General features: G+C 40.7%; 1 protein-coding gene across 1 annotated transcript in view; it reads right to left on the bottom strand.

Annotated features, from left to right (window-relative positions):
• Positions 1-30: 30 nt before the first annotated feature.
• kcnb2b (potassium voltage-gated channel subfamily B member 2b) overlaps positions 31-27,521 on the bottom strand; it is a 97,260-nt gene continuing 69,769 nt past the window's right edge. Inside the window, exon 3 of the mRNA XM_026179469.2 lies at positions 31-5,866. Coding sequence (XP_026035254.1) covers positions 3,884-5,866 — 1,983 coding nt within the window. The 3' untranslated portion in view covers positions 31-3,883. The remainder of the gene's footprint in view (positions 5,867-27,521) is intronic.

Genomic DNA, 27,521 nt, shown 5'->3' on the forward strand with positions numbered 1-27,521 from the left:
GCAGAGCAGGGAACACCAAACACACAAACGTAGGAGTTATACATTTATTTGTTATTCTGCATATGCTAATAGACGTAATGAGGAACAATGCTCTACACAAATGTTGACATACATACCATAACAAAGTGTTCTGTGGTCACATAATTGTTCAGACTACTACATGCATACAAAGATGTTGCTTTGTACAGAAACAGTCTGTAGGTCAGGATGTGTCTTGATGATAATGCTTTCTCAAAGCTGAACAGAAAAAACAATGGAGGAGGCAGAATATACAGAGATATAAGGACAAACAATGATGCTGTTTGCATTTTAAGGAGCAAGGTAAGCAGGTATGAGTGACACGGACAATACCCATTCTCTCAGAGAGGGTAAAGACACGACGTTTCCACTCTGTACAGCATCACAGATGAATACGCCATCATGAGACAGTAAGACAGAGCACAGTCCTTTTTGCTGTCAGTTCACAGAATTAGCTGCAGTATCCACACAAACTTTATCCGGAGGGGATACAGCTGATCAATCCAAATCCCTTGTTTCTCTACCCTACCTGTCAAAATGAAAGATTACTCGAGGCTAACACAGAGACATGATTACTACAAACAAGGGATGAAGGATTAATTGGAGTACAGAAAAAAAGTACAAGCTTACAAACAAGAAGGTTACGATCTAACCTCCCTTTATTATAAAGAAAAAAAAAAGAGATGAAAATTCAAACGAAGACCACCGCTGACTCCGCATTTTACTTCAGAGAATACCAAAGAATCTGAGTTTCTGATGAGGGATCGGTAATATCACAAAGGTAACTCCATGAGGTCTCACATGAATCTCTGAACACTGAGTCAGAATATGCTACTTTGGGCAAATCGTATGTACACAGACAAAAGAAAGAAAATATGGACCACAACTGACACAATGTAACCATTTGGGAGAACCATTTCTTTTCTTGTCCTCGCCTTGTTTTTACCCACTCGTAGCTATTCCTGAGGGCATGCCATGGGGTTAGAGCTTCTGAAGCCGGAGGGCCCGGAGCACTCACTGGTGTCAGCATGGGAAATAATCAGATGGATCAGCTCAGAGACAGCAGGGATCTCTTCCTGGCTGTAGCTGCGCTCCCTCTTTGCCTCCCTTAATGGTCAGATGCCCATCCCTTTGTTTGTACTTCTTCCTGCCTCTCCGAAGACTGATGGGAGTGGATACTGAATGTGGTACACACATTACTCAGAAGAAGGGAGAAATATTGCAGCTCCCTGTTCTGGAAGCCAAGACATCGAAGTGGATTTTGACAACAACACTTCTCAAAAAGTACAGAAGCAGCTAGCTGACATTAGCTGTTCAAGAAAAACAAAACAAAACAGATAATCTATCCAATCAGAACATCAGAGAGTTATAGAAAACCTGAGAACTCAATATCATTACTTGTTTCTATTACATAAAGACCTGATTTTTCCTATAAAATTAGAATTTTTTTTCTGTACAGTGCTATATGAACAAAGCAAAATGACTCGCTACCTTCTCATAAACAGCCGTGTTATGAAAAGGCACGCATCATTTCAACCACCATATGGCAGGAAATTGTGGTCGTGCTCCATTTTGGTTTAGAAAAAATAGACTCATTCTCCACGATAATTCACAAAAAACAGAAAATTGTTTGTTTGTGGCCATTAAAATTAGATAATGTTAATATCTTCCACACATTTGCTAGATTTTTTTTATGTAAATCTAACAGGAGTATAAAAGGCCCTGGTGGTCAATTTGGATTCTTATTCCGACAGATAATCAAATTTGAGGTCCATTAATACCTGGCTTTAAGGTGCTCAACAGCATTTTGCCAGTCACGCAATACGAAAAAGTAAAAGTCAGATTCTCATTTGCATTGTTTGTGAGATCCTAGTAGTCGTAATACTCTTTTTGCCTCATATTAAAGATATAACATCTGAAAAATACAAGTAAATTTTGCCTGTACACTTACAAATTCCCATAGACATAAAATAAAGTGCCACAATTCTTGGCCTGCATAGATTGCAGTATGCGATATTGCACATTCCACACCTTTCAGTAAAACAAACAAACAACCAAAATATGATTAGCGAAAAAGAATGATAACAAGAAAGAAAACAACAAAATAGTTCACCCACGTTCCTTCCTATCACTGCCATTCCGGTTTGTGTGGCTTTCACAAACTCCTCGCTAGTCTACGCCGACATGTGTCACGCCGAAAGAAATAAACAAATATTCCAGCAATAAATTGGAATCAAAGGCAACGTAGAACAGACATATTTTCAGTCAGTGTAAAACAAAAGCAAGAGAGACGACGAGAGAAAAAAAAATCCTTTGGGTTTAAGTTTGACTGAAAATTGTTCACAATAAAACACGATAAATTACAGTCCGAGACACCACAGATATACAAAAAAATGCCTTAAACCTATCAGCAGGATTGGGTAAAGTTGCAGTAGTATGGAACAAAGGTCAACATTGACATGAGGCTGCTGAGGATGGGCCAATGAACACAATGCAGGTAAACAAACTATAATGAAAAAAAAACTCCAAAAGCATACCTACTGTCAAAATACATGTTATTACCATATATGCTATAATGCATTCGAGATAGAAGAAAGCTTGCCAGTGTGCTTGATTTGGTCCATTGATATCAGAAGGAATACTGTCATTTTTTGTTGTTGTAATCTACCCCTTTTAAAAAGCCAAAATAGATAATGATAGTGTAACGCATATATCTGTGTTAATGACCAAATCTACCTTGGTGAATAATAAGTCTTACCTCTTTTTTTTGTTTTTTTAAATGGAGTCTCACCTACATATTGTAGACTTTTCCTACAACCAATCTAGCCCTACTTATCACGTTTCATTCTTAAAACTACTTTTAGATAGATAGATATATTTATTTATATAATTGATGTTAGAGAGTAAATAAGATCATTTCCTCTGATTTGGATGGAATCAAAAGGCTGAACGAGGAGCATCTTAAATCTCGTGATAAATATTGTCAGTAGCTTTAGTGTCTGATAGTTCATCTTCTTACTGGTTTGATAAATACTTGGCAACTACAGGTGTTTTTTTTTTGGTGTTTTTTTTTTTTTTTTTTAGAGAGAATTCAAGGTGTTTTTATCTTTCTTTCCCACATTCATGAATTCAAAGATGCTCAAACTGAAAGTTCAACAGCTTCTATGAAAAACAAATATATTAATCTCAACGTTACAGTTTCATCTGTTATTCACGAGAAAAAAAACAACCAAACAAAACAAAAACCAAACAAAACAAAGAAACAGGGCCATCATGAGAACACTTTGCATTGCCACAAAAGGTAATGATATGTTTCTTTTTTTTTATAGGTCGCTACGATGCAACACCCAATCTGAGGGCTGTCTATCCAAACCCCTACCCCTTCTTTTTCACATTACAAATATTAGTACCCTCAGTGACTGTCTTCCCTTGCCATCTTGTGCATTGTCATTGCCTTAGATGTCCTAGTATTTACAGTGGAGCGCTTTCAGCAAACTAAGCACCGTAAAATATCTGTCCTTTGATTTTTTTTTAAAAAAAGCATGCTTTTACAGTTCCTCTGTGCATTTCCTTCTTTTGCTAGAAAAGGAGACGTTATGTACATCTGGAGGACCTGCGTGTACGTGATTTGATGAATTCTCTGTTTCTCAAAAGTGTCCTCTTTGAGCCCACTGTTTTTCCAGGATCTGCACAAAGCACTGCAGTTTCTTTTTCTGCAATTCAACAACAACACAAGTATAAGAGACTTGTCATGCCATGCAAAAAGATCTTTCACCACCGCTGCACCCTTGACTTTCCTCCCTGCTCTCCCAAACTTCAGGCTGAGGTTGTACTAGGTCTGTTGTCCCTCAAATGTCCCTTACATTCACATGCTGGTTTCACATGTTGGAGAGAGGCTGCCATCCCCGGGTATCAGGTGGATATCGGATGTAAACATGTGGTTCTCTACTTTGTGTCCACTTTGGTTGCTGTCAGGCTTAACCTCCTCGCCTGCCCCAACCACACCTTGGGTGCTATTTTGTGCTGCTGTCTTGGGTGACAATGGTGCAACCGCTGCTCCCGCCACCTCCATCAGGTGCTTCTCCTCATGATTCTCTGTGGATTGTGAATCTTCATCCCCTGGTGGGGTGTCCACCACCAGCCTCTTAGGGGCCAGAGGGCAGACGTCTTCCATTGTGACTGGAAGAAGCCCCTCTGAACTAGGGATGAGTGGTGATGTCTCTCCCACTGGAGACTCATCTTCCAGGATGCTGGAGCTGATGTCTCCAGGAGAAGTAGTACTGGGTGGTGTCAGAGGGCCTTCAGCAGAGGTCTTTGTGTAATTGACCTTCAACCCTTTTATTTTTAGAGGATTAATCCGTCTTGGAGAGCCCTGGATATTCTCCACAGCACTGTTAAAGCTTTCCCCTTCGTCTATGTAGAGCTCTGATCCATCACTTGGGTTGACAGACTCATAGAGACCATCTTTAAGAAACCTCTGGTCATCACTGGGCCTCAGTAAGCTAAGATTCAGAGGTGGCGGGGCCCTGGGGTGTCTGATATGACATGATCTAGCATCCTCCTCGCCTGAGTTTGAGCTCTGTTTTTCGATGCCAGCTGAACAGCTTCCAAAGTTTTCTGGCAAGGAGGGCTGGACTTCCTTCATCTCCATCCCCACCTCCTCTTTTAATGCAAATTCAGGGCTCTGGGATTTCTTCGGTGATGCCGGGGCAGTCATAGTTGTGCTCAGAGTGCTCATGGAGCTTGTAGTGTTGAGATTGCTGAAGGACTGTGACTTGGTTATTTGACTGTACATCTCCTCCAGTGTTTGAGCACTAAGGTGCTGTGGGGTCCTGCTTGTCCGCTGTGGACTTCCAGTTGTGGTGATGGTTATGTGATGGGGAGAACTTTCGGGTAGAAACTCTGGGTTTCTTTTGTCAGGTGATTTCAGATGGATTTCAGAAGAGGCATGCCTGGTATGGCTGCCCCAGCGGCTAGGCGACAGATGGTTCTCAAGAGGCGTCTTGTTTTCTCCTTTATCTACCGCTACATCTATCAGTTCCATACTACGAGCAAAGGCATCTTTTAGGTTCATTGACACAATGCTACCATTCCTTCTGGCTCTCTCCAGAGCCTCCCTTCTCTTGATGGCTTTCTCCTGCCTCTTCTGCTCTTTGTAGAACTCAGAGAAGTTGTTTACAATGATGGGGATTGGTAGGGCAATGACAAGCACACCTGCAATGCAACACAGTCCACCTACAATCTTTCCAAGCAACGTCTGTGGGTAAATGTCACCGTAGCCCACTGTAGTCATTGTAATGGTGGCCCACCAGAATGAGGCAGGAATACTGGTGAATTTGGTGGCATCTTCATCTTTTTCAGCAAAGAAGACCAAGCTGGAAAATATCATGATGCCCATGGCAAGAAATAAGATAAGTAGCCCCAGTTCATTGTAGCTCCTTCTCAAAGTAAATCCTAAAGACTGGAGCCCCGTGGAGTGCCTGGCCAACTTCAGGATCCTCAGTATTCTCATGATTCTGAATATCTGCACCACACGACGCACATTTTGGAACTGCAGCACACTCCTATTCGACTCTGTTAGGAATATGGTGACATAGTAGGGCAAAATGGCCAGCAAGTCAATAACATTAAGTGGGCCTTTGAAGAATTTCCACTTATTCGGAGAGGACAGGAAGCGAAGGAGGTACTCCATGGTGAACCAGGCAATACACACGGCCTCCACATGGGCCAGGTTGGGGTTATCATTGAAATGGCCAAACTCATCTTTGTGCTGGAGCTCTGGTAAAGTGTTGAGGGAAAGTGCGATGGTGGAGAGGACGATAAACAGTATTGATATGATGGCTAGAATCTGAAAAGAGAGACAGAAATGAAGAAAGTATTAGTTTAACACTGGTAGAGGACACACTCTGAATAATCAGGGCTGCCTGATTTGCATTAAGGATTTTAAAAGATGTATAAATAAAGGTCTCCAGTATATGATATGAATCTAATGGAGGGTCTGTCTTTGGTTCAAAGGCACTGTGGGCGTGCTCATGAATATCAGAGCTCCATTATCCATATAAAGAATATAGAATATGCTAGAGTATTACATAAGGATAGGTCAGAAAGATAATGGAAAATGACACAAGGAACCAATGAGTGATTAAATGAATGAAGCATTGCGGAGCTTACTGACTGAGAAGTCATTTAAATAAGGGTAGTAAGTAGGGCAGAAATCTGTTTAGACAATAACTGTGAGCGCGCACGTGAGTGTATGTGTGTGTGTGTGTGTAGTCCCATCTACACCACATGAAAGAATAAAAGGATTTTGGCGCCATCTGTTGGCAAATGTCTAAAACTTCCCCTTTCATTCATTACTTTCACTTTAAAAAATGCACAAAGCTTTACAAATATTGTTTCTTCTTATGAAACATACAGTGAAAATATTGTTTCCCGTATGCTCATTTGAACAGTGAGGGGATGGGTATAATAATAATCTTGTATAATGCCATGAGGTCAGCACAGCATAAAGCTGAGTTTTAGCTGCAGCTCTTTATCTCGATGAGGATTTATAGAAACTGATTGATTAAATCTGGCCTTAGATGTACTGACTATGATTGAATATTTATAAAACAAGTGTGTCATCTATATATGGCGAAGACATTATGTTACGTGATGAGCTGAATATCTTCCCTCTTGCGCTGCAACTACACATAAAACTCTTTACAATGCTGCTGGGGTTAGCTGATGTCCTCTTTTTATTCCTCTCCAGTTCAACTCTGCTCAGCTGAGCGTCTCTTCCCACACAGGTGAAGCATCTCTGCACTACACTCGGTGCAACCCTGCATCACAACATCGACTGAAATCCAGGACGTGAAAAATTAGCATTCTTTTGTGCAAAGCCCTCTGTGACTCGAGCAATATAAAGCCTATTAAAATGTAATGAAGAGAGATTGAAGCGACTCAGTCAAATAGGAAAACAAGGCACGCTGAATACTAATCACAAATCACATTAAGTTGCAGAACACATTGATGATCTTACATAAATTTACAATGTGTAGTCTGGAGAGGCTCACAGTATCTCCGCAGAGACTTCATTAATTTAGCAAATATTACATATTGGCAATACTTTTTTTTCTTTCTTGCAGTGGTTAGGGGTCAACCACTTCTGTAGTCCATCCATTAGCCTGTGGCTAACAATGACAAGCTGGAAAAAGTGGTCAGAAGGCTAGTGGCATTTCCTGAAGCAAACATATATAAATGCATTTTTTTTGTTGTTGCTGTTTTTAAATAAAGCAGGATCTCTTCTACTAATGCAGAGGAAAAATGGAATCATAAAGCAGAATAAAGAAGGTGGTGTCCTGGCTCAGCAGCGGAAGTGTTATCGCTAAATGAATGCTGGTACTGATTAGGTTAAACCTATTAGCAGCTAAGTGAGGCAACTCAGGGCAAGCTTGGCACTGAGCTGTGGAGTCATAGTAAGGACGCAGATTGCTTCCATACCCCTCAACTTTTTGGCAAGCGCATTTCAGGCTCACTCCCTGCTGCCAAACAATTTGATCGGAAGACCTTTGCTTGTACTCTTGTTTCTGAACAGCAACAAGGTAGAAGAGCAGATAAGAGCACGAGATAATAATTTTGGGGGTATACTGTGTCTTACACAGATGATTTTCTGATGTGGTACAGTATGGAGCGGAGTATATGTAAATAAGATTTACTGACGTGCAGGCAAGAGGTAAGTCATTCTTCAGAGGTCGATTCTTTATTTAGATTTTACATTAACTGCCTCAGAGGACACAGTTAATCTTCTGCTGTTCCATACTTCAAAAGCTACACTATGAACAGCTGAAAGAATGGACATGCGAGCACGGACACAAACACACAGACAGAGACAAACTGATTAATGTTTTCATTGACCCATAGCCCCGCTGTCTCACTTTCACACACCCAAGCAACCTGTGTTCGGTAAATGCCGTGTAAGCTCGGGGATAAGAAGCGCTGAGGTGGCTTGCATTAACCTACTGTTATTGAGTGGGAGTAGTTAAAAAGATCAATTACTTGGACTCCTCTTTTCTCATGATTTGCATCCGCGGTTGCATTAAGTATAGCATCAAATGTCGTGAGTGGTGGATTAAAAAACAAAGAACAAAATAAAAAAAAGAAAGCACAGTAAAGCCGGTTGACCTAGACGTGACTGTGAGGACGAAGGCTAACAGACACAGGAAGTGAAAGAAGATTTTTCATAGATGCGGCTACTTTCTAATCTGTGGAGCTTCTCTCTGAACTGTTAGATAACTGAGATTAAACTATCTGTCAATTCCACCACTGACCGATGTGCCTGCACGCACCTTGGCAAAACGGTGAATGCTTGTTGTGTTAAAATGAAGCAATTTCATTTAAAAGCAATTAACAAAGTTAAATATCAAACTACTGGTAATTATAACTTTATTATATACATTAATTTTATACTCATCTATCAAAATATATTTGCTGCTCCTGATTGGCTTAGATGGGCGGTCAATGCATGGAGATGATTAGCTGGTGTTTGACATACTTTAGCTGCCTGTGACCAATCGGGCTGCTGTGCTCCCTCTCCATTGTGCTCTGAATAATAAGAGCACAATCAGGCCAAATCGTACACACGAGTGGGTCTGTACGGCAGACTTTTGTTGTAATGTGCATCACATGGACTTTCAGATGTATGCAGAGAAGATTTGCCTATTCTTTAAAACTTCATAGAGTCAATCACTTCACAGGAGAGGAGTTTGGCCTGATGTCACAACATCGATTTTCCTTGAGCTCTCTCCCTTTGATCTGAGTTGTCATGTTGCTCCCAGAAAGAAACATTTGAATAATACCTGCATTTTTACATTGCATTATTTTGGTTAGTATGTTATGTGATGAGCTCACGCCCATGAGGTGTGCTCATCTTGGATCACCTAATGTGCATTGCTCTTGGTAGCTGTCTTGCTTTCATACATTTAAGCATTTTTAGCAGATCACCCACGGAAAACAAACAAACAGACAGCTTAGCACGACTGCACTGGGAAGCTGGTTCACTTTGAGATTTACAATGAGGGAGACGACTAACAAAATAAAGTTCTGAGTGTCATGTCTTACTTTTGGAGCTCAACCGATAAATGGTAGGACTATCACAGTTTTCCTGGTATTTGGAGATAAACTATTTCCTTATATGAAAAGTTAATACATAAAAAGATGTTTGGGATAATTGAAACATGAAGCCGTCATGTGGTTTTTCACAACAAAGCAGCTCCAACTGTAGCACTGTTGGCTCCACATGTAGCAGAGAATGCATAACAACTGAGCAGAAGGTGGTTCAGATCAATTCAGTGCAATAGTTTTTATAAAGTGTCAAATCACAACAGTCACATGAAGGCACTTTATTTTGTAAGGTAAAGACCCGACAACAACACAGAGAAAAACCCAACAATCAGATGACGATGTCAAGAGGTTACATTTGGAACAGGTACTGTCACCAAAAAAAACTAAAATAAGCAAATGCTCTTTAGCCGTAGCAAACACACTCTCCTCATGATTTAATTCCGCAGATCCTTAAAAGTAATTGAAGATATCCTGGGTGGACAGAGAATGGGGAGTGAAGTTGATCCAGAGGAGAAAACATGCAGGAGTCATGGCATTAAGAGCCCTCTTGAGTCGCTTTTCTGTGCCTCTCTTGAGCTTTATCTTCAGCCATCTGTCATCTCAACCACTTCTCCTGAAATTGCAAGAATCACCTTTCTACATCCTCCTCAAGAGGTCGTCAATAGAGGCACTAACTCTTCTATAAGTGTCCTGTCATCAGTGGCAGCTCATGATTGCACAACTACAACTACGTCCCTCCTCTGCCTGCATTCGCATCGTTCCTGACTTTGAGAGGGGAAAGCTCTTGTGAGGATGAAAAATATTCTGCACCACACCAGTGGCCCACCTGCCAGCTAGGTGGAGGCTATTGATTGTGTACACATCAAATTATGGACACTGAGCCAAGTCCAGCAAGAACCTATTGATAACCCTGCCCGAAGCTCTTATGGACTAAGATCCACCCCACAAGTCCCCACTGGCCAAACCTCCCCCACTTGGTTCATCAATTTGCGCTTGACAAATTGAGCCTTTCCTCAGGTATGATAATTTTTTGCTGCAGAATCAATCCAGATGATTATGGCTATGGTAATGTGGATTGATTTCAGGAGTTGTGTGGTATTTAATCTTCTTGGTCTGTATCTCTTCGAGTGTTATGACCCCATAAGATGTTGGATGGCACATGACAACTTGGCTTTGTGCAAAGTCTACTTTGCTAACGTAATGAATTACTTTATTAAGTTTACACGTGCCCACTGCGCTATTATTCTCATTATTAGATGCACATGCAGGATGTAGGTATAATCCCCTTTGTGCATAAATTCTGCTAATTAGCAATTGACAACAATTAATGGAAGCAGTGAACAAACATGATAAGACACATAGCTGGAATATTACTTAAATACACACACCCTTAGAGAGACCAAATATAAATCAGCAGCAAAGCAGGGGGGGTCCCCACCCTTCCTACACCATTCTGTCTGGTTGAGTGCCTTTACTATGGCCAGTTTCCAAGGCATTCACCAAGAAAGGGAGAGCAAGAGAGAAACAGAAAGAGATGGTGATATTTGTTGGCCATCAAATGTTTTGTTCCGTAGATCCTCCGAGGTTCAGAGAGGTTTGGAGAACTGCCCAGCCATTACGATTTCAGCCTCAATTCTAAAGCCATTAGTCTGCAGAAAAAATTACCAAGTTCATAAAGCACTGGGGACAAAAAATAAAACGATGAATCTGATCCAAATGAATTTCTTGAAACTGGTACAATACTTCATGTGTCCAAAACTGCTTTTTTTTACAATTTGCAACAAAATGAGAAAAATAAACCAGTTCAGTGTCCGTCTGGTCTACAGTTTTTAGAGACTCCAGAGTTGGATGCGTGATAATGAATACTGATTATTTTCTGAAATCTACTGAGCTATTCATAAACTTTTGACAGCTCAAAGTGCAGTCAATAATTGCAGTGGATATGACCAATGTGTCTAAGCATAATGCAGTATCACCGCTCTGTGTCACTTACAATTTAATTTGTTATCAGTCAGCTAGAATATATTATGTGCCCCAACTGTGCTCGGGAGCTTTCGCCAGAAGTCACGTTGTGATTTAAGTCACGTCTTCAGGGTCAATCTCAGTGAGGTGTCTTACAATCAGTGTGAGAGACGATCTCTGCATGTAAACATTTTATCTTGTTGATTACTTTGCAAAGCACGGCAACATCAACAGGGGATGCAGAACTCGCTGTCACCTTCATATTATCCTTGCTGGAGGCATGCAGCACGAAGAAACCAGAAGGTTCCAGCCAGTGTTTATGTTGAAACTGTGCTGGGTTCATTCAGCAGCACAAATAATGCTCAAGTGGGCCTGACAGTGTATGAGAAGAAACCTTAATCAATAACCAGGACTCATCTGCTTGTAGGCCATCTGCACGTTTTGTTACCCAACTTTTTAAGTTAACTTTTAGGCAAAATATGACAGGTGAAAAAATATTGAAAGACCCACTAAAACCCTCTGGCTGCAGTGTCTGATCTCTTTGCTAAACTTCACTGTTTCCTGCTTTCGTCTTGTAAAACACACTCTTCTGCGCAAGCTTTTCACACTCCCCCTCAAAGCCCTTTCACTTTTGTCCAGGCTTTATTTATACCAGAGGGATATTTGTTTGTGTGTTTCTTTCTTTTTTCCCTTTTTTGATGAAGCAGGGAGGGAAGTGGGCTAGTATGAAATATTTATAGAGTACATTCATCCAATAGGCGCACAAACATGCCTGCACAGAAAAGGCAACACAGTTATGGTGTGTCAGCATGTGGTGCTCGATTACAGCTTAGAGGCAATTTGGACTGAGTGACATGCCCATGATTAGCAGTTTGAAAGATCATACATAGAAATTCACGCATTAGCTGACACAATGTGCGGACAATTCCTCCTTTGGTGTTTGTTCAAACGACACATTAGGCGAAGCTCATTAAGACTTTTACTAATTCAATCAAACAACAGCAATAAGAGAGAAGTGCACCAGAGTCATCTTGTTGCCGTGTTGCACTCCGGAGGCATGGATATGCAGAGGGATGGATATTGATAAGCTTTCACTGAAACCAGTGCCATTATTGATTCTGCTTATAGGTCCAATTCTTTTATAAATCACTTCTTTAATGATTCACGAGCAAAAAAGTAGGCCGCCATAAATTTTCCAATATGAGCGTGGCTGTTTTATTATCTCTGAACCCTAATGCAGTGCATAAACAGAGCAGAAAATAGGCCTGCATGTAACTCAGGTGTGCAAAATCTCCAACTGACACGAGTTTGAATCACTGCTTTGCAATGCCAAACTATCTCAAAAGCATACCAACAATGATAAGACAAATTCAGTCATGATCACTGTATTTCACTGCATTTCACTGCATTTCAGTCTGCTGTAATTTATATTCGCCAGCATGGCTCTCTTCTGGGACCTTCTTGTCCTTCCATGACCTCAGTGACATTAACTAAACCAAATACGATGTAAAAAGTGAAGGTGGGTTGCAGAGCAGCTTGCACTTGTGCTGCAAGTATAGGAGAGCTGAAGCAGCATAAAAAGTTTGTCCTATATGAGACAGCCAATTAGACTTGTAGACGGGTATCTGAGCCATCAGCTTATGTGGTTTCAGCTGCTCTACTGGGATTGCAGATGAGCCTGACTTCGAGGGGTGCCTGAACTAATGTTATGCTCAATTTGATTAGCTTGGCAGCATACAGTTCTGATGGGATGGATGATTTGTGGATTGCTGTCCCCAGAGGAGAGAGCATAGCATTTGGCTAATGGTAAGTGCAGCCTACTTTCAACTTTAGGCCAAAATATGATTTTTCCACACTGCGGATATAACAGACTTTCTCTGACTCTGCTAAAAAATCAAGATGTTTTCAATGATCGAAATTTCTATGGTTAGAAAATTATTTACTGTTGGCATCATTGTAAAGTACTGATAGGTTACTGCTGTAGATGCTAAATTAATTAGCTGAGAATGCTAACATGTAGCTTGTGCTTTTGACAATGAAATGTCATTTTCAACTAATGCTATCAAGTTAATACTGAGTTAATAAACATTATATTTTATTAATACGTAAACAGGGAAGCCTATTACAGCAAAGCTGACCAATGTACCTTTACTAGGTCACAATGCAGCACAGCACTCAGGTAAAATTCAACATTTATGAGTGAGCTGCCACTAAATACATTTGCACACTTACAGTAGCACCACCTTAAGATCATGAGACATCATGAGTCAGCTAGGACAGCTAGGTCATGTTTCTCTCCCAACTTTGAGAGAAACTTTGTAACTCTTCAGTTAGGGCCTGAGATGGATTTATTCAAAGCTCTGATAGCATCCTTGCGCTATCTGCTGACTGAAATAGATCCCTAACGCATATTCCATCCTGTAACACAGTCATCTACCTAAGTTATCTGATCTCTACGTCCAGTACAGTCTTTAGGAGAGATATGATTGCACTTGAACAATGCTTCACGAGTCCATTAAAAAAAGATGTCCCATAGCGTGGTGCTATTTTGGTCGTCGACTCAGCAGTTTGGCAAATTAATAGTTGGCTGCAAAAGTGTTTCCTGCAGAGACCGGGCCTCCCAGGAAGGGCAGCGAGGAAAGACATGCAGAAAGCACCACAAAGACTTTAACGTAAAGAACAAACGGAGTTTCAGGTCAATGTCTTAGAGAGATCAACGCTTTCAGCTTTCTCAGTTCTGGCAAACTTCAAAATCACACCAATCTTTCTTGGACTTTTCGTCTGGCTCTCTCTGTCCTTCCTCTGTAATCAGTCCAACACTGCTGCCCTCTTAGCCACTTTGCAGCCAAACACGGCCCATGACTTTCACAAGACAAATGTCAGGAAGAAAAAGAGACAGAGAGCGAAGGAGAGAGAGAGAGCGAGAGAGAGAAGGCGGGCAAAGTGCAGGCTGTACTGACTGTGAGGCTGACATAAAGTTGTATTTCCTATTACACAGTGGAAATTACAAATATAGCAGAATCAACTTATGCAATTATGCCAAATCCTCACAATTTTAAAACCTGCAGTAATAAACAAAATATACTACTTCTATCAGGAGAAAAATCCTATAAAATTAATTCCACTACTCGTAAAATATGTAAGAACTTGCCATGAGCTACGAGACAGGCAGAGCTGAAAGTCTGCATGTTTTTATGCCTTTTGTCTCCTGTTATCATTACTTTGTTGCTGCTATGGCAATTTTTTGTGTGTGTGCATTTCTACGATGAACAAGCCTTAGGCCCTTATGGCATGACAGCATTATTAACCTCTGTGCCTCTGACATCCTCCCCCCGAGAGAAGAGAGCAGAAGGCAGTCCACAGATAAAGCCAGTACCTACCACAACACACATACATACATTTACTTTATACGTCATAATTTTCATCTTATCTGTAGGAGCATATGACGGTTTTTCTTTCTTTAAAGAAAAAAACAACAACAACAACAGATTACTTTCTTACGTTTTTAATAATGTTCAGCCATGTGTCCTGCTTTCCCTCAGCTCTGTCTCTTCAGGGGGTTACAGAGCCAAGGCTGGAGAGAGCAGTCAGCAGGGCTAAGTATAATTACCGCTAAGTGTGCTAGCCCCTGTGCCTGTGTAGTGATCAGTGTGTTAATCACATAGGGCAAGGCACCATAATCAACACTTCCTCGAGGTATAGACCAGAGGGAGGAAGCAGAAACAAACACTTGGACCATGTAACAGTTAATATTCATGATGCGCTGAGTGCTGCAAATAACTTGCAGGGGAGCTTGCCTGTATATATGCAGATAACAACACGGAAGGATCTCTTACAAGCTCCCATCTTCCTCTCCCCCCGAGTCTCCTGATAACATCATCCATCTGAGTGTGGAGGCTGCGGGAGGAGGGAAAGGCGGGGCGGCGGTGGAGAAGATGCATAAGTGTGTGCGCGTGTGGTGCTTTCTCTCCTGTCACCTCTCCCGGGTGCTTCTCCTTCACAGATAAGACTGGGAAAACCTCGCAGCAAAAACTCACTCTTCCACACACCTCCCACACGCATATGCACACTGGCCAACGCCGCCACCTCTCTTAAAAAGACGCACAGTGTCACACTGAGCCAGCTCTTATGGTTTAGAGACAACGCCCTCTTATTAACCCTCTCAAGGCAGGCGTTGCAGATTTGCAACAGTTAAAAACTATACATATATACACATACATATTTTATGAGGTTTTTTTACTCAGAAGTACCACTGCAGGACTTGGTTGTGCATTAGCAACAAAAAGTTTAATTTGAGCCCGAGAGGGTTAAAAAGAAAATCCCTCCCTTTCTCTCCCCCTCCTCCTTCTCCCTCTCGTACCTCTGTCTGTTATCCTCAATGACTACGCGTCACCCTGCTGTCTGAGTCAAACTGTGTAACCATGGAGATATCTCCGAGCACTACTAACGCAAGTCGAGTAGAAAGCAGCTTTGTGACTTAAACATAGTTTTTTCTGTGATGCTGAGCCTCTTTACCATTCTGAGCGCTCTGCAGAAGCCCTTTGAGCAGCAGGTTGACAGAGACAGATCTCAGGGTAAGGAGAGGTTACTTGGCGCATTGTAATTCAAAGCAAAAAATTCTGACAGCCTGTACAAATGCTATGGTGAATGCCAACAATATATATATAGATAACATTAGCAGTTTGGGGGAAACTTTTTGTTTAAAGTGGAGGTGCTTTAAGGACATTTTTAGGATATTTCAAACTGGAAAGAACCCTGACACCTGGGATTACTAGTCCACTGGTCATTTGCTGTTGTTTTAGTCAACTCAAGAGTGACTCTGCCCATAAGAGAGAGATTTTTCACCACCATGAGCTGAATTAAGGAGGAGAAAATGTTTACAGCTTTGTCTTTTTTGCTGCAAGGAGGTTCATTGGAGTTGGGTTAGAAAGTTTCAAGCTTAATTTTAATGCCAAAAGAGCGAGTTGTGATAATCCATAGCTATCCTCTCCATTCTTCACCAGTGTTGGTCAAGTTACTTGAAAAAAGTAATCAGTAACTAATTACTGATTACTCCCCCCAAAAAGTAATCCCGTTACTTTACTGATTACTTATTTTCAAAAGTAATTAATTACTTAGTTACTTAGTTACTTAGTTACTTTTTAAAAACACGATTTACAACCTGAAGAGGTGATAAAGCGATAGATCTTTCAGCCCAATTCTACTTTTTCTGCATAATCCATCATACAAAATGTAATCAAATGGAAAAGTCTCTTTTTTTAACTTGTTTTATCAGTTTTAATCTTTTAACTTTATGCATCAAGCAAAACATTTAATTATATGCAACATTCTCTGACTTGAATAAATTAGTTTAACATTTAAACCTATTTTCTGCACATTCCAGCACATAAAATAAAATATTTTTTGTGTTTTCACTCACTCTTTCAAACAGATGCAAGTAAAACACAGCAGAAAATAAATAAAGTCAAAGACTCAGCGGTCCTTTTGCTCTATTTTCACCTGTAAAGCAGGAGCAGGGTAGGCGGAGGGTTACCCTGGTGTAGGTGTGCTGCGGTCAGTTGAAGAATCTGCGCGAGTGTCTCTGTGAGTTTCCCATCACGTCGTTGCACACTCGGTGCTTGCTCGGAAGTTTAGGGGTTTTTTCGCTGTAAAAAGAAGTTTTCTTCCCACGCACGATGGACACTAATGTTTTTGTCACTTTTTATGGAATCAAACTCAAAGTAAGGTCAGTACTTCCACACTTTAAACGCTGCACGCTCATACTCTCTCCCGCACTCGATATATTATCCATTGTTGATCTGCACACAGCTGCTGTCACCAACGTCGCACTTGCTTACGTCACTGTCATGAGACATTCTCGCAAAAAAAATCACGGTTTTAGTAACGCAGTAACGCAGCGTTCCTACGGGAAAGTAACGGTAATCTAATTACCGATTTTGCAATAGTAATCCCTTACTTTACTCGTTACTTGAAAAAAGTAATCAGATTACAGTAACGCGTTACTGCCCATCTCTGTTCTTCACACACTTTGTGTCTGTCTTTCAGTTGGGACTGCAGAAAGTCTAGCGGTCACCGAGGAGCCAGCTAATCCCAATCAAGTGTAAGGAGGAAGAAAGAAGAAAGCACAATGCTGAGTCCTAAGTGGCACTCCCCTTCTTTTATATTCCCCTCAACATCAGCATCCACCTAAACACCATCATTTCAAAATGTGGACTAGTATGTGTCTATTGGCTTCAGATCTGCACTTTATGCCAATTGCAGTTGTTGCTCTTGCAAAGTCTCTTTCAAGTTATACGCTGACACTGCAAAACTACACTGCTTCACTCTACCTTGTTGACTTATTGTTTCACAGCTTCACCTGCAAAGACAGGCCAGTGCCTTCACATTTGTCTTCAGCACTAAAATATTCTTAACTTATATACCACACACACACAAAAAAACAATTCTGGAGGCGAGCCTCAGCACACAGCCTATATTTTTGCCTCATTTTTTGGAATGTCTTTTTCTGTCTTTCTGCTGGGAGTCTGCAATAAATATAAACCAAATTCTGTTTACCACAAGTCAACTGACAACATGGGTTTTCTTTCTAATGAGATGCACCCTGATGATGTTTGCATGAATTTATTCATGAGTGAGGCTGACACGGGGAAACAAGACAGGCACAAGAGCAGCCAAGTAAGTGAATAAGTAAATAAAAACTCAAACAACAGACAGCAAGAGCAACAAACGCTAAAGCCAATAAAAACTAATTTAAAAAAAGCTTGAAATTTGATGAAATTACAGAATACTTGTTTTATGTATCAGCTCTTAATAAAAAATCATCTGGTCCTTAGCAGGTGTTAAAATGAGGAACAATAGCAACACGTGGCATATTACACTGAATCATGATATATTTGACAAAACTGAAGCCAAAATGCTGAAACTGTATGTGACAAACTAAGTACACCATTACTGCTTCCATAGAAAATTAAGAGGGTAAGTAGCAGCCAGGTGCTCATAATGAGATGCACTTAATTAACTGATCATCAGGACCTCTACAAAAGCAGACGTTATGGCAGTTTGCTAGTCTGCAGGGTTATATGGATATTTCCAAAACCGTTTTAAGTCCATCATTCTAAAGATGATTAATCAGTGGAAAACCTTTACGGCACCCGGAGTGACCATCCCAGCAAATTCACTTCAAGGTCAGACTCTGAAATGCCAAAGAACAAAAAAAGACCAAAGAGCTACATCTCACACTCTACAGGCCTCAGTTAGCATCTTAAATGTTAAAATTTATGACATTAGAATTAGAAAAAGACTAAACAAGTATGGCTTGTTTGAAAGGGTTGCAAGGAGAAAGCCTCTAAAAAGAACATGGATTAGGTTTGCATCTGAACAAATCAAAAGATTTCTTGAACTTTTAAAATTCTAAATAACCTGGCCCCTAGCTACTTAACTGATCTCCTCTATCCGTACAACCCGAAGAGAGCACTAAGATCCTCCAGTCAACTGCCCCTAATGCAACCAGGGTCTTGTTTAAAAACCAGAGGTGACCATGCATTTGCCATCGCTGCCCCTAGACTCTGGAATAATCTCCCAGTTGAAATTCGTACTTCGGAATCAATTCAATCGTTCAAATCCCGTTTCAAAACACACTTGTTTAACTTTTGAAACAAATTAGTTTGACTTTCATTCGGCCTGCACTACACCATGTAAATGCAATTTTAAGTATAATTGTACTATTTGTTCTGCCTGCACTGCGGTCTTATTGTGAAGCACTTTGATGCACACTAGTCTTTTAAATGTGCTATATAAATAAACTTTGACTTGACTTGGAACAATGTCCTCAAGACAAATGAGACCAAAGTGGAGATGCTTGGCCATAATGCACAGCTCCATGTTTGATGAAAACCAAACACGACATATCGGCACAAACACGTCCTGCCAACTGTAAAGGAGGATGGTGGAAAGGTGGTGATTTGGGCTTTGCTTTGGGTTTTCCTGCCACAACAACACCTCGTGACTGTAAAACACCTGGACACCTTGCAGTCATTGAGTTCACCATGACTTCTCTGTATACAAAAGTATTTTAGAGTCAGGTGTGAGGCCATCTGTCTGACCTCTAAACTGGGAGGTGCAACATTTTTGGAGCACAAAGGGATCATCCTTAGATCAGACGACAGATTGTTGACTGCATACAGACACAGATACGTGTGTAACACATAAATATCACTAAAATTCTAATCATTAAAACCCTGGCACGCCTTTTTTTTTTACAATTAAGCATGCAGCAGGTGATATTATTTGTCAGATGACTTCATAGAAAGTGCTCCAGACGGCACCAACATCACAGTAAGGGTTGAATCTGCAGAGGTGACACCTAGTATGGAGCCACTGGGCCAGTTGGCATCTACTTGTTACTCTTAACTCCCGTGCACCAAATTTAAAGACAGAGCCAGCCTTATGTGACTATATGAACTTCTGCATTGACTTATCTTCGCTGCTTTGCTGCCCTAGTTGATCTTTTCACCAAAGTTCTGGTTTATACTATAATTTCAGTTTGGCCCAGTCACCATATAACACCTTGACTTTGCTGTCTGCTTCTGGGGAAATAGAGAAGCTTAGCAACCATGGTGTCAATAACATATTGACGCTTGTCTCTGTAACCATAGAAACTTGTGAATGGGATCTGTGGTTCTCATGTGTGTAATGTAGCTGTTTTCACAAGAAAATAATGGAAATATTAGTGGAGATTTTGTGCTTTGATGTCTTGCTTTGCAAATGAAAGTCTATAACTCAAACCTACATCTGCACATATGAGTACACAAATACACACCTTAGAGCGATTTCTGCAATTATCTAAGCCGGGGCAACCCCTTTTACGAAGAGCAACACATGCTGCTCTCTCCCTTGCAGTTTCCCATGATGTTTGCTTTGGTAATGACTCATACTGGATCATAGTCAGTGGTTGTCAGCAACAAAAGAACAGCCAACAGACCACAATAGAAATGTGATATTGAAAAAAACAGTGGTATGAATGACTGAGCAATTGAGCTCAGCTTCATGGCTGAGACAAGCAGGGGGCACTGATAAGGGAGCTGTAATAGCAGTCAGACGTTTACCAGCCTTTGTTCCACAGCAAATGAGAGTGATGATCACCAGGCTTGGGAGCGGCACTGGGTGACTGTTTCCATGGCGTTAGTATGAGTGTGTGTACATCTGAGTGGGTGGTAGCGTAGGTTGGGGTGGAGGCCTGGGTATTATTGATAAGTTGCTTGTCCTTGAGAAAAGCCAGATTGGGACGCCCCCGCTCTTCACGGGAGATTTCCTTTAATTAATCCAAATGAGGACACACTCGCGCGCGCACACACATACACACACACACACACACACAAATGCAGGCGCACACAGATGACTGCGAGCAGTGAAACAATGAAAGTGAAGGAGAGAGAAAGAGCAAATTTTTAACAGATGTTATTCAAAAAGTCCCAAGCTAGAATAAATTAATTACATTTTATGTTGTATTTATTAGCACAGATAAAAGTTTACAGCCATCTGAGTTGTGAGGATATACTTAGACAGTGTACTGCTTTGAGTTGTCAACATGTTCACAGTAAAATCTTGTGTGTGATGTTTTTATCAAGCTAATTACTACCAAATATAGCGTAAACATCAGGTACAAATCACACTTTTGCTTTTTTTTTGGATTAGAAAAGCATTTTTAATCCTTTGGATAGAATGCCTCATCTGAAAACCATAAACACTTAACATCTTGCCTGCAGCGGTATAACTAATAATTGGTTTTAGCTCAGGAGGTAGAGCAAGTCATCTACTAATTGTAAGGTTGGTGGTTCGATCCCTGGCTTATCCAGTCTGCATGCCAAATATCCTTGGGCAAGCTGATAACCCCACATAACCTCAGATCAGAGTCTGAATGTTAGACAGAATGAAGGATTGGTGAGGTGTGCTGCATAATGCAGGAAGAAAAGTGCTATATAAGAACCAGTCCATTTACTTAACTTTGAACTTTACTTAACTTTCGAAGTAGCGCTTTTTCTGTGTAGAGTTTTGTGTGTATTCTGTGTAGGTCACTTGTACAGAAGTAAATGAGTCAGTGTGACCATCTAGCTTATGGTCCAGTCAAATCAGTTGATCGCCACAGCTGCATTGGAACAGGTATGGGATTATCAAATCGGTAAGACGATAAGCTTCCACAATAGTCCCACAGCCAAAAGAAGCTGGACGCCTACCAGATTGTTTTTCTATTATTCCTCACATGGGGGAAAAGGTAACTGCTTACAGCCTCTTTAGATCCTTACCAAAGATAGACTTCAAATCCTATTACAATTATTCTGAATCATACACAGACAGAATGATGTTAATGCTCATGCAGATTCAAAAACCCAAACTGCAAGCCCCTGCGGGAGGATGAGGAGGCACAAAAAGGGGAACTTCTGGTGTTGCATGACCACACAGACGGTGAATCCTGAGTATTTTGATGGTACCTTTGCAGTACATAGGTTAAGTGCACCACAGCACAGTTTTTACAGCCCAGTGTGTGGGATTACGATGAGAGACGAGAGAATTAGAGGGTTGAAGATACACGAGGAGACGCAGGAAGAGGCAAAAATTAAAGGCAAAAACTTGAAGACGATAATATTGTTAACAGCCCCCGGGAGGCTTGTAGATGCACAAATCCAAACGCATAAAAAAATCTACATGTGGGCCATGAAACGGTTTTGTCAGAAGAAATGCTGCACTTCAAGCGGAAGAGCCATTTTTAACCAGCATGCTGGCAAGAATTTGCCACGCTGAATGTGCAAAGCACAAGCTCTGCGGATGAAGGTGACCTTTGAACTCCCTGTTTAGAAGAGTGCTGTCAGTATTAATAGTGCAAACATAATTCGACGTCCACAGTATAATACATGCAGCATAATAACAAACCGGCTTAAGTGCTGTAACACTTTAAAAGCGGAGCAGCGATGTGTTACTGCTCGCTAAAATACTGAAATTCTGAAATGTTTAAAATAATAAAAGAAACCAAAAACTTTATACCATAATACAGGCAGGTTGCACCTCATTAGCTGAAGAGTTGCTACTTTCTCACATTTATATGATTTCATATGATTGAAAATAGGATTCATCAAACACATGAATGACTCCCTGGCCTGACAGGTGTATTTACTATTTTCAAATGTAGGCCTACAAATTCTTAAATAGAGTAATTTTGGGTATAAATCTGTAATGATGAATAGGAAACCTTTATTACTGCACCCTTGCTAAATTTTATGTGACAAGCATGCTCTTATTTAGCCACAGCAGAATTCAGGATTTACCCAAGCAAGACAAAATGAAACAAGTAAGAGGGTGATAATGATGCTGGAGTGACAAAGAGGAAGGATAAATGTTATATTGTGCTCATACCAAAATCCTGTAAAGAGCGAATAAACAATTAAACCTTGACTTGTATATAATCCTATTAAAATTGTGCACACGCTGAAAGATCATGAATTTATTTCCTTAATTAATAAAATTGGCTCCACAGTACTGTTTGTCTTTAAGAGAAAAGAGACAAGACAAAGTTAGGCAGAAAAGACACAATGTACTCACAAGAAATGAGCTCTGTTCAGGCTACTTCTAACACAGCTAACCTGTGAACTTTAATCTGAGGTTTTTTTCAAGTCTATCTATCTATCTATCTATCTATCTATCTATCTATCTATCTATCTATCTATCTATCTATCTATCTATCTATCTATCTATCTATCTATCTATCTATCTATCTATCTATCTATCTATCTATCTATCTATCTATGAGTGTCTGGAGTTGCTAATATATTTAGTTGTAGCTGCAAAGGTTCTAAGTGTCCATTAATCACTGTTATTACAGAGTAATAAAAAGCAAACACTGTCACAGGCTACATTTTTAAAAGCCTATTAATTCCCATGTAGCACAAGGAGAAAACACAATAAAACCGGCAAATTATATCTTGATTAAGAAGGAGCCAGACGTATTTCGTCTATGGTTACATAAAGGTTATAAAACAGAGATGTTCTCCGATGACCTAATCTTCCCATTTTTCTTTCTTTGATGTAAGGGTCTTTCCTTCTCAAACATCAGAGTTAAGTTATTCCCTCTAATAAAAGCCCAGTGGAAAAGAAGCTAAAGAGTAAATCTCTGTGCGTAAGCAGTCTGATTTTGCAGATGTCATCAAAGAACGATGTCTTTGTTTGGTTTATTTACGGTTTTCTTGATGTAACTTGGAAAACAAACGGATAGGCTGTATTCTACAAAAGCCGAATCACAGTGTTGTATGACCAGAGTTGACAAAAGAAATCTTTGTGCTCTCATGAAAGCTTTAATGGTCAAGTTTAGCGAACCTGCATTTATAATTCATAACTTTAGATTTTAGTTCTTACTGAGCATGTGAAAAAGTTTGAGAATTATTAGTAAGAGTTTGCAGGCTTTCAGAAATTGCCCTGCTTTTTGAACTTTTATTTCCTACTTATTTACCCCAGCTCTGCAAAACTGAGTAAGAAAACATTTGAACAACACTTCCCACTGTGATGCCTGCTCCAGCTGCCTATGCTGGAGGAAGTTGAGGTCAAAATAATTGGCTGTATCTCTTATGGTGTCACTGATCCCTTTCCCTTGTTCTGCTATGTTGACTCTGCTGTGTGGCAGCAGGTAAACAATTTATTACAGTTAAGTTTCCCCAAACGGCAGGGGAGCTCTTCCTCTACATAATTTAAGCAAGGGTACAAGAACATAAGTCCCTTCTGTCTCACCCTGCTAGTGATGCACGTCGAGCTAACACCAGGCAAAGTGATTCTTCGCTGAGCAAACAAACATAACCACTCTCCACAACACTGCTTAACACGATTGATATGCTTGGGGCAAGACTTAGGAAATGCAGGCTCTCTTGCACACACACATAGAAAGATGACTAGGCTAATGTAGAATATAACAAGTGTTAATTGCCGCTCCTGGCTTTCAAGGTCGAATACCTTTACATACTATTAGGAAAACTAGCATAGCAACACATTATAGTGCAACAAATACAATTGCAGGACACTTCTTATAGGATCTGACAATACTGTATAATTTTCACAGGATGATCATGTAGAGTTAAATGCACAGTATCATCACTGTCAAGTGGGAAGAGAAATGTTCGCTGCTGTTCTGTTAGGGTATAAATGTGACTGACAGGAAGAAACCTGCGGTAAATCATGCAGCTCTTAGTGACTGGCCCATTAGCAGACAATGTAATGAGGAGCATTAGAAGCCTCTAACTTTCCGTGTTGACCTCCCATCAACATTCGGCCTCGTGCTTCAAAATTTATGGCACTAAAACGGCCTGCTGAGGTACCCTGTGCTCTCAGAAAATCCCGCAATCAATGTCAAATATTGATTCTCTTTCATTAATTCAGGTCACACGGCCTCCCAGTGTGGGGCTTTTACTTTGAAAAGCCTGTTTGAAATTTTCATCAGAATTAATGGGGAGGGCTTTGCAGGGAAATGAGCTCGCATAAACTGGGAGGTATGTTTGTAATAATGGATTGAGAGGTATGAGCGCTCGGATGGACCAAAGGGATTAGTGGTGCAGCGAGTCAGATTTCTTTGTCCTCAACAAATTCGAGTTTAATTCTTCTCCCTTTTCTCCTTTTGCATCTACGTAGGCTTCCTTTTTAAGGATAAAAACACTAGCTGGACTTTGGCGCGATACCAGTGTGACACAAATATTGTCTCCGCTTGCAGCACATAAAGACGATATTCCTGAACCGCTGTCTGCTGGTCTTTGTGTAACGTGTGTGTGCATTGTCTTGGGTTTAAAAGCTTTCCGGTGCATCTGAATGATGATGTCATCGCTGGCATCAGTAGTTTCTGCTTGACAAACAGGAACAGTGGCTATCGTGGCTGCCAGCAGTTGTGGCTAAATTAGGCTTGGGGACAGCAGACCACACTCTGATGTCACCGGTGGTCTCAGACCAGTTGCCACGTGAACATCAGTGGCTTTAACCTTGGCACCTAGATTACATTGCTTTCCATGACTGCATTCCCCTCCGACTATCCCCTCACTTTCTCCGTCTCATTTTGCACGATGAGAAAACAACACTGCCCGCCCCACGCTTTAGTGTTTCTGCTGTGGAACTGTGGAAATCCCAGATAAAATTAAGACCTCCAGATCCATATTTTTTTCAGTGTCTATTGTCAGAAAGAATCACACGCTAAGTAAATACCCAGTAACATGCAGAGACAGCACTATAGCTTAGATGAGCCTTTGAAGTCTTGCAGGAATCTGTGACCTTGCTTTGCAAATTTATATTTCAATATGGTGGAAATTGAAATCCTATGGTTAGATAACAATGTGGTTATTGGGAGCCTTTGCAAAACCCTGCGTAACATCAAGTGGCAATTATGAAAGCAGAAAATAAAAGGGATCAAAAACTTCTCAGAGTCACCAGTTGAGGGTGTCAATCCCCACAGACTTGCTGAAAAGACCTAACTTTTGGACAGCTACGTTTACAGCTACATACATAAAACAGTCTCTACACAGGACTTTGTGACACCCATGTAGGAAGCAACTTCAACTTTGCTTAAAAGTTATGCATGATCAAGGTGTGGCTTCTTCGAATAACAGGTGGCTACAGCTATCATTTATATACAGCGCCACGGTGACAAACCACCCCTGCTTTGACAATGTCGAGAGTCCTTGGTGCACTTCTAAAAATAATCCTAAGAACAATCTGCAGCATCAGAGAGCGTACAATGAGAATCACTCGACACCACACACACACTACAATTTACTTTCCTGACCAACTGGCGTCATCTGGAGCAGACTTGATCCAACTCGGTCTGATCTGTTTTAATTCCACCAAGGCAACTGTAATAAGCTTATTACAGCCATGCTTTGGTTGTCACGTAATGCCCACCCCTATTAATATTGATATTTGCCTTCATTGCCTCTGGCTCTCCTCCTCCTTTCTTTCCTCTCAATTCATCTCCTTATTTCAGCACAAATCCTGAGAGCGGTGTCTTGCACCCATCTAACACATCGTCGCTTGTGAGTGAATGACTGGATGGAGAATCAGCGCAGTGTGACGCGGTCTTTGTTTTCTCTAATGTCTCTGTTCAGGGAGAGAAAAGAGACAAGTTGCTGAAGCCATCTGTTGGAGGATTAGGAGTAATCATGCCCGACAAGCAAACTCCCATATGATTCTGTGTGCCACAGTCAAGTTTATAACCACAAAGCAGGCAGATATTGATGATAGCAAGCGGCACCCACTCGTATGCTGCGTTGCGCTGGAGCATCCGGCTTCACTGTGGGCTGCTGGATAAACAAACAATATTTTTCTCTTATGTCTGTGCGATGATGTTTGATGTTTTGGGAACACACAGAACATGTGTATGCCTTTAGGGCAAATTCTATGCTCTTGAATGCCTACATACCACATGCGGGAGCAATTATACACAAATGTTATTTGTATGGACACCAAATATGCTTAAACATTAATTTAATCTGTTGTATTCATTTAATTAGTTAAACTTATTTTTAACCCCCCTCTTGCACATAATGAGGCTTATAGAATTAAAGGGTTAACCCCTGTGGACCTTTAGAGGCTCAGACACTGACCATTAGAGACAAATGACCACAATACATGACACGGCCCGGCGAGGCATTTCTTGCTGAATCAATCTCTCTTAATAATTAATCTGTAACTTTCTCTCTTTGTTTCCCAAGTGTGCCATTGCTTTGATCTTAATGGATCTGCCGACACATAATGCTGATCTGTCTGTAAAGAATTGTTACAAATGCCCTCCACTTACTTTATCTTTATTTGGAGCTGCCTGTTCTGGGTCAGCACTTTGGGCAGGTAGGCTATTTAAAGGAGTGTAAATGTTCAAAGACTTTTCATGGGTCCCAAAAGGGAGGCTGTAGAGGATGGATCAGGTGAGTGTTTTGGGGGGAAACTGGCCATAAAATTTCCACAGAAAAAACTGCAATAGTGAAATGCTTAAAAAGGAATATATGGGAATATTTGCATTTCACTTATTTAGTTATTGGGTGGGTGTTTATAAGCAAGAGTACACTCATCTATGAATGAAATACACTTATCAGACACTTTATTAGGTACACCTTTCTAATACCAGGTTGCCTTGGTACTTCGTTCCACCACATACCTAAGGTGCTCTATTGGATTGAGGCAGCTGCAATAATCAGCAGTTGTATTTAAACAATGCTCCATTTGGTAATGAGTGGTTCAAAGTGTGCCAAGATAATATCCCCCACACAATTACGCCATCATCATCAGCCTGAGCGGTTGATACCAAGCAGGATCGATCCATATTTGATTTTGTTTACATCAAATTCCGATCGTATCATTCCAGCAGAAACCTAGACTCATCAGACCAGGCAATCTTTTTCAAATCATTTTCTATTGTCCAACTTTGGTGA

Source organism: Astatotilapia calliptera, chromosome 9, assembly GCF_964374335.1.
Source record: "Astatotilapia calliptera chromosome 9, fAstCal68.1, whole genome shotgun sequence".
NCBI lineage: Eukaryota > Metazoa > Chordata > Actinopteri > Cichliformes > Cichlidae > Astatotilapia > Astatotilapia calliptera.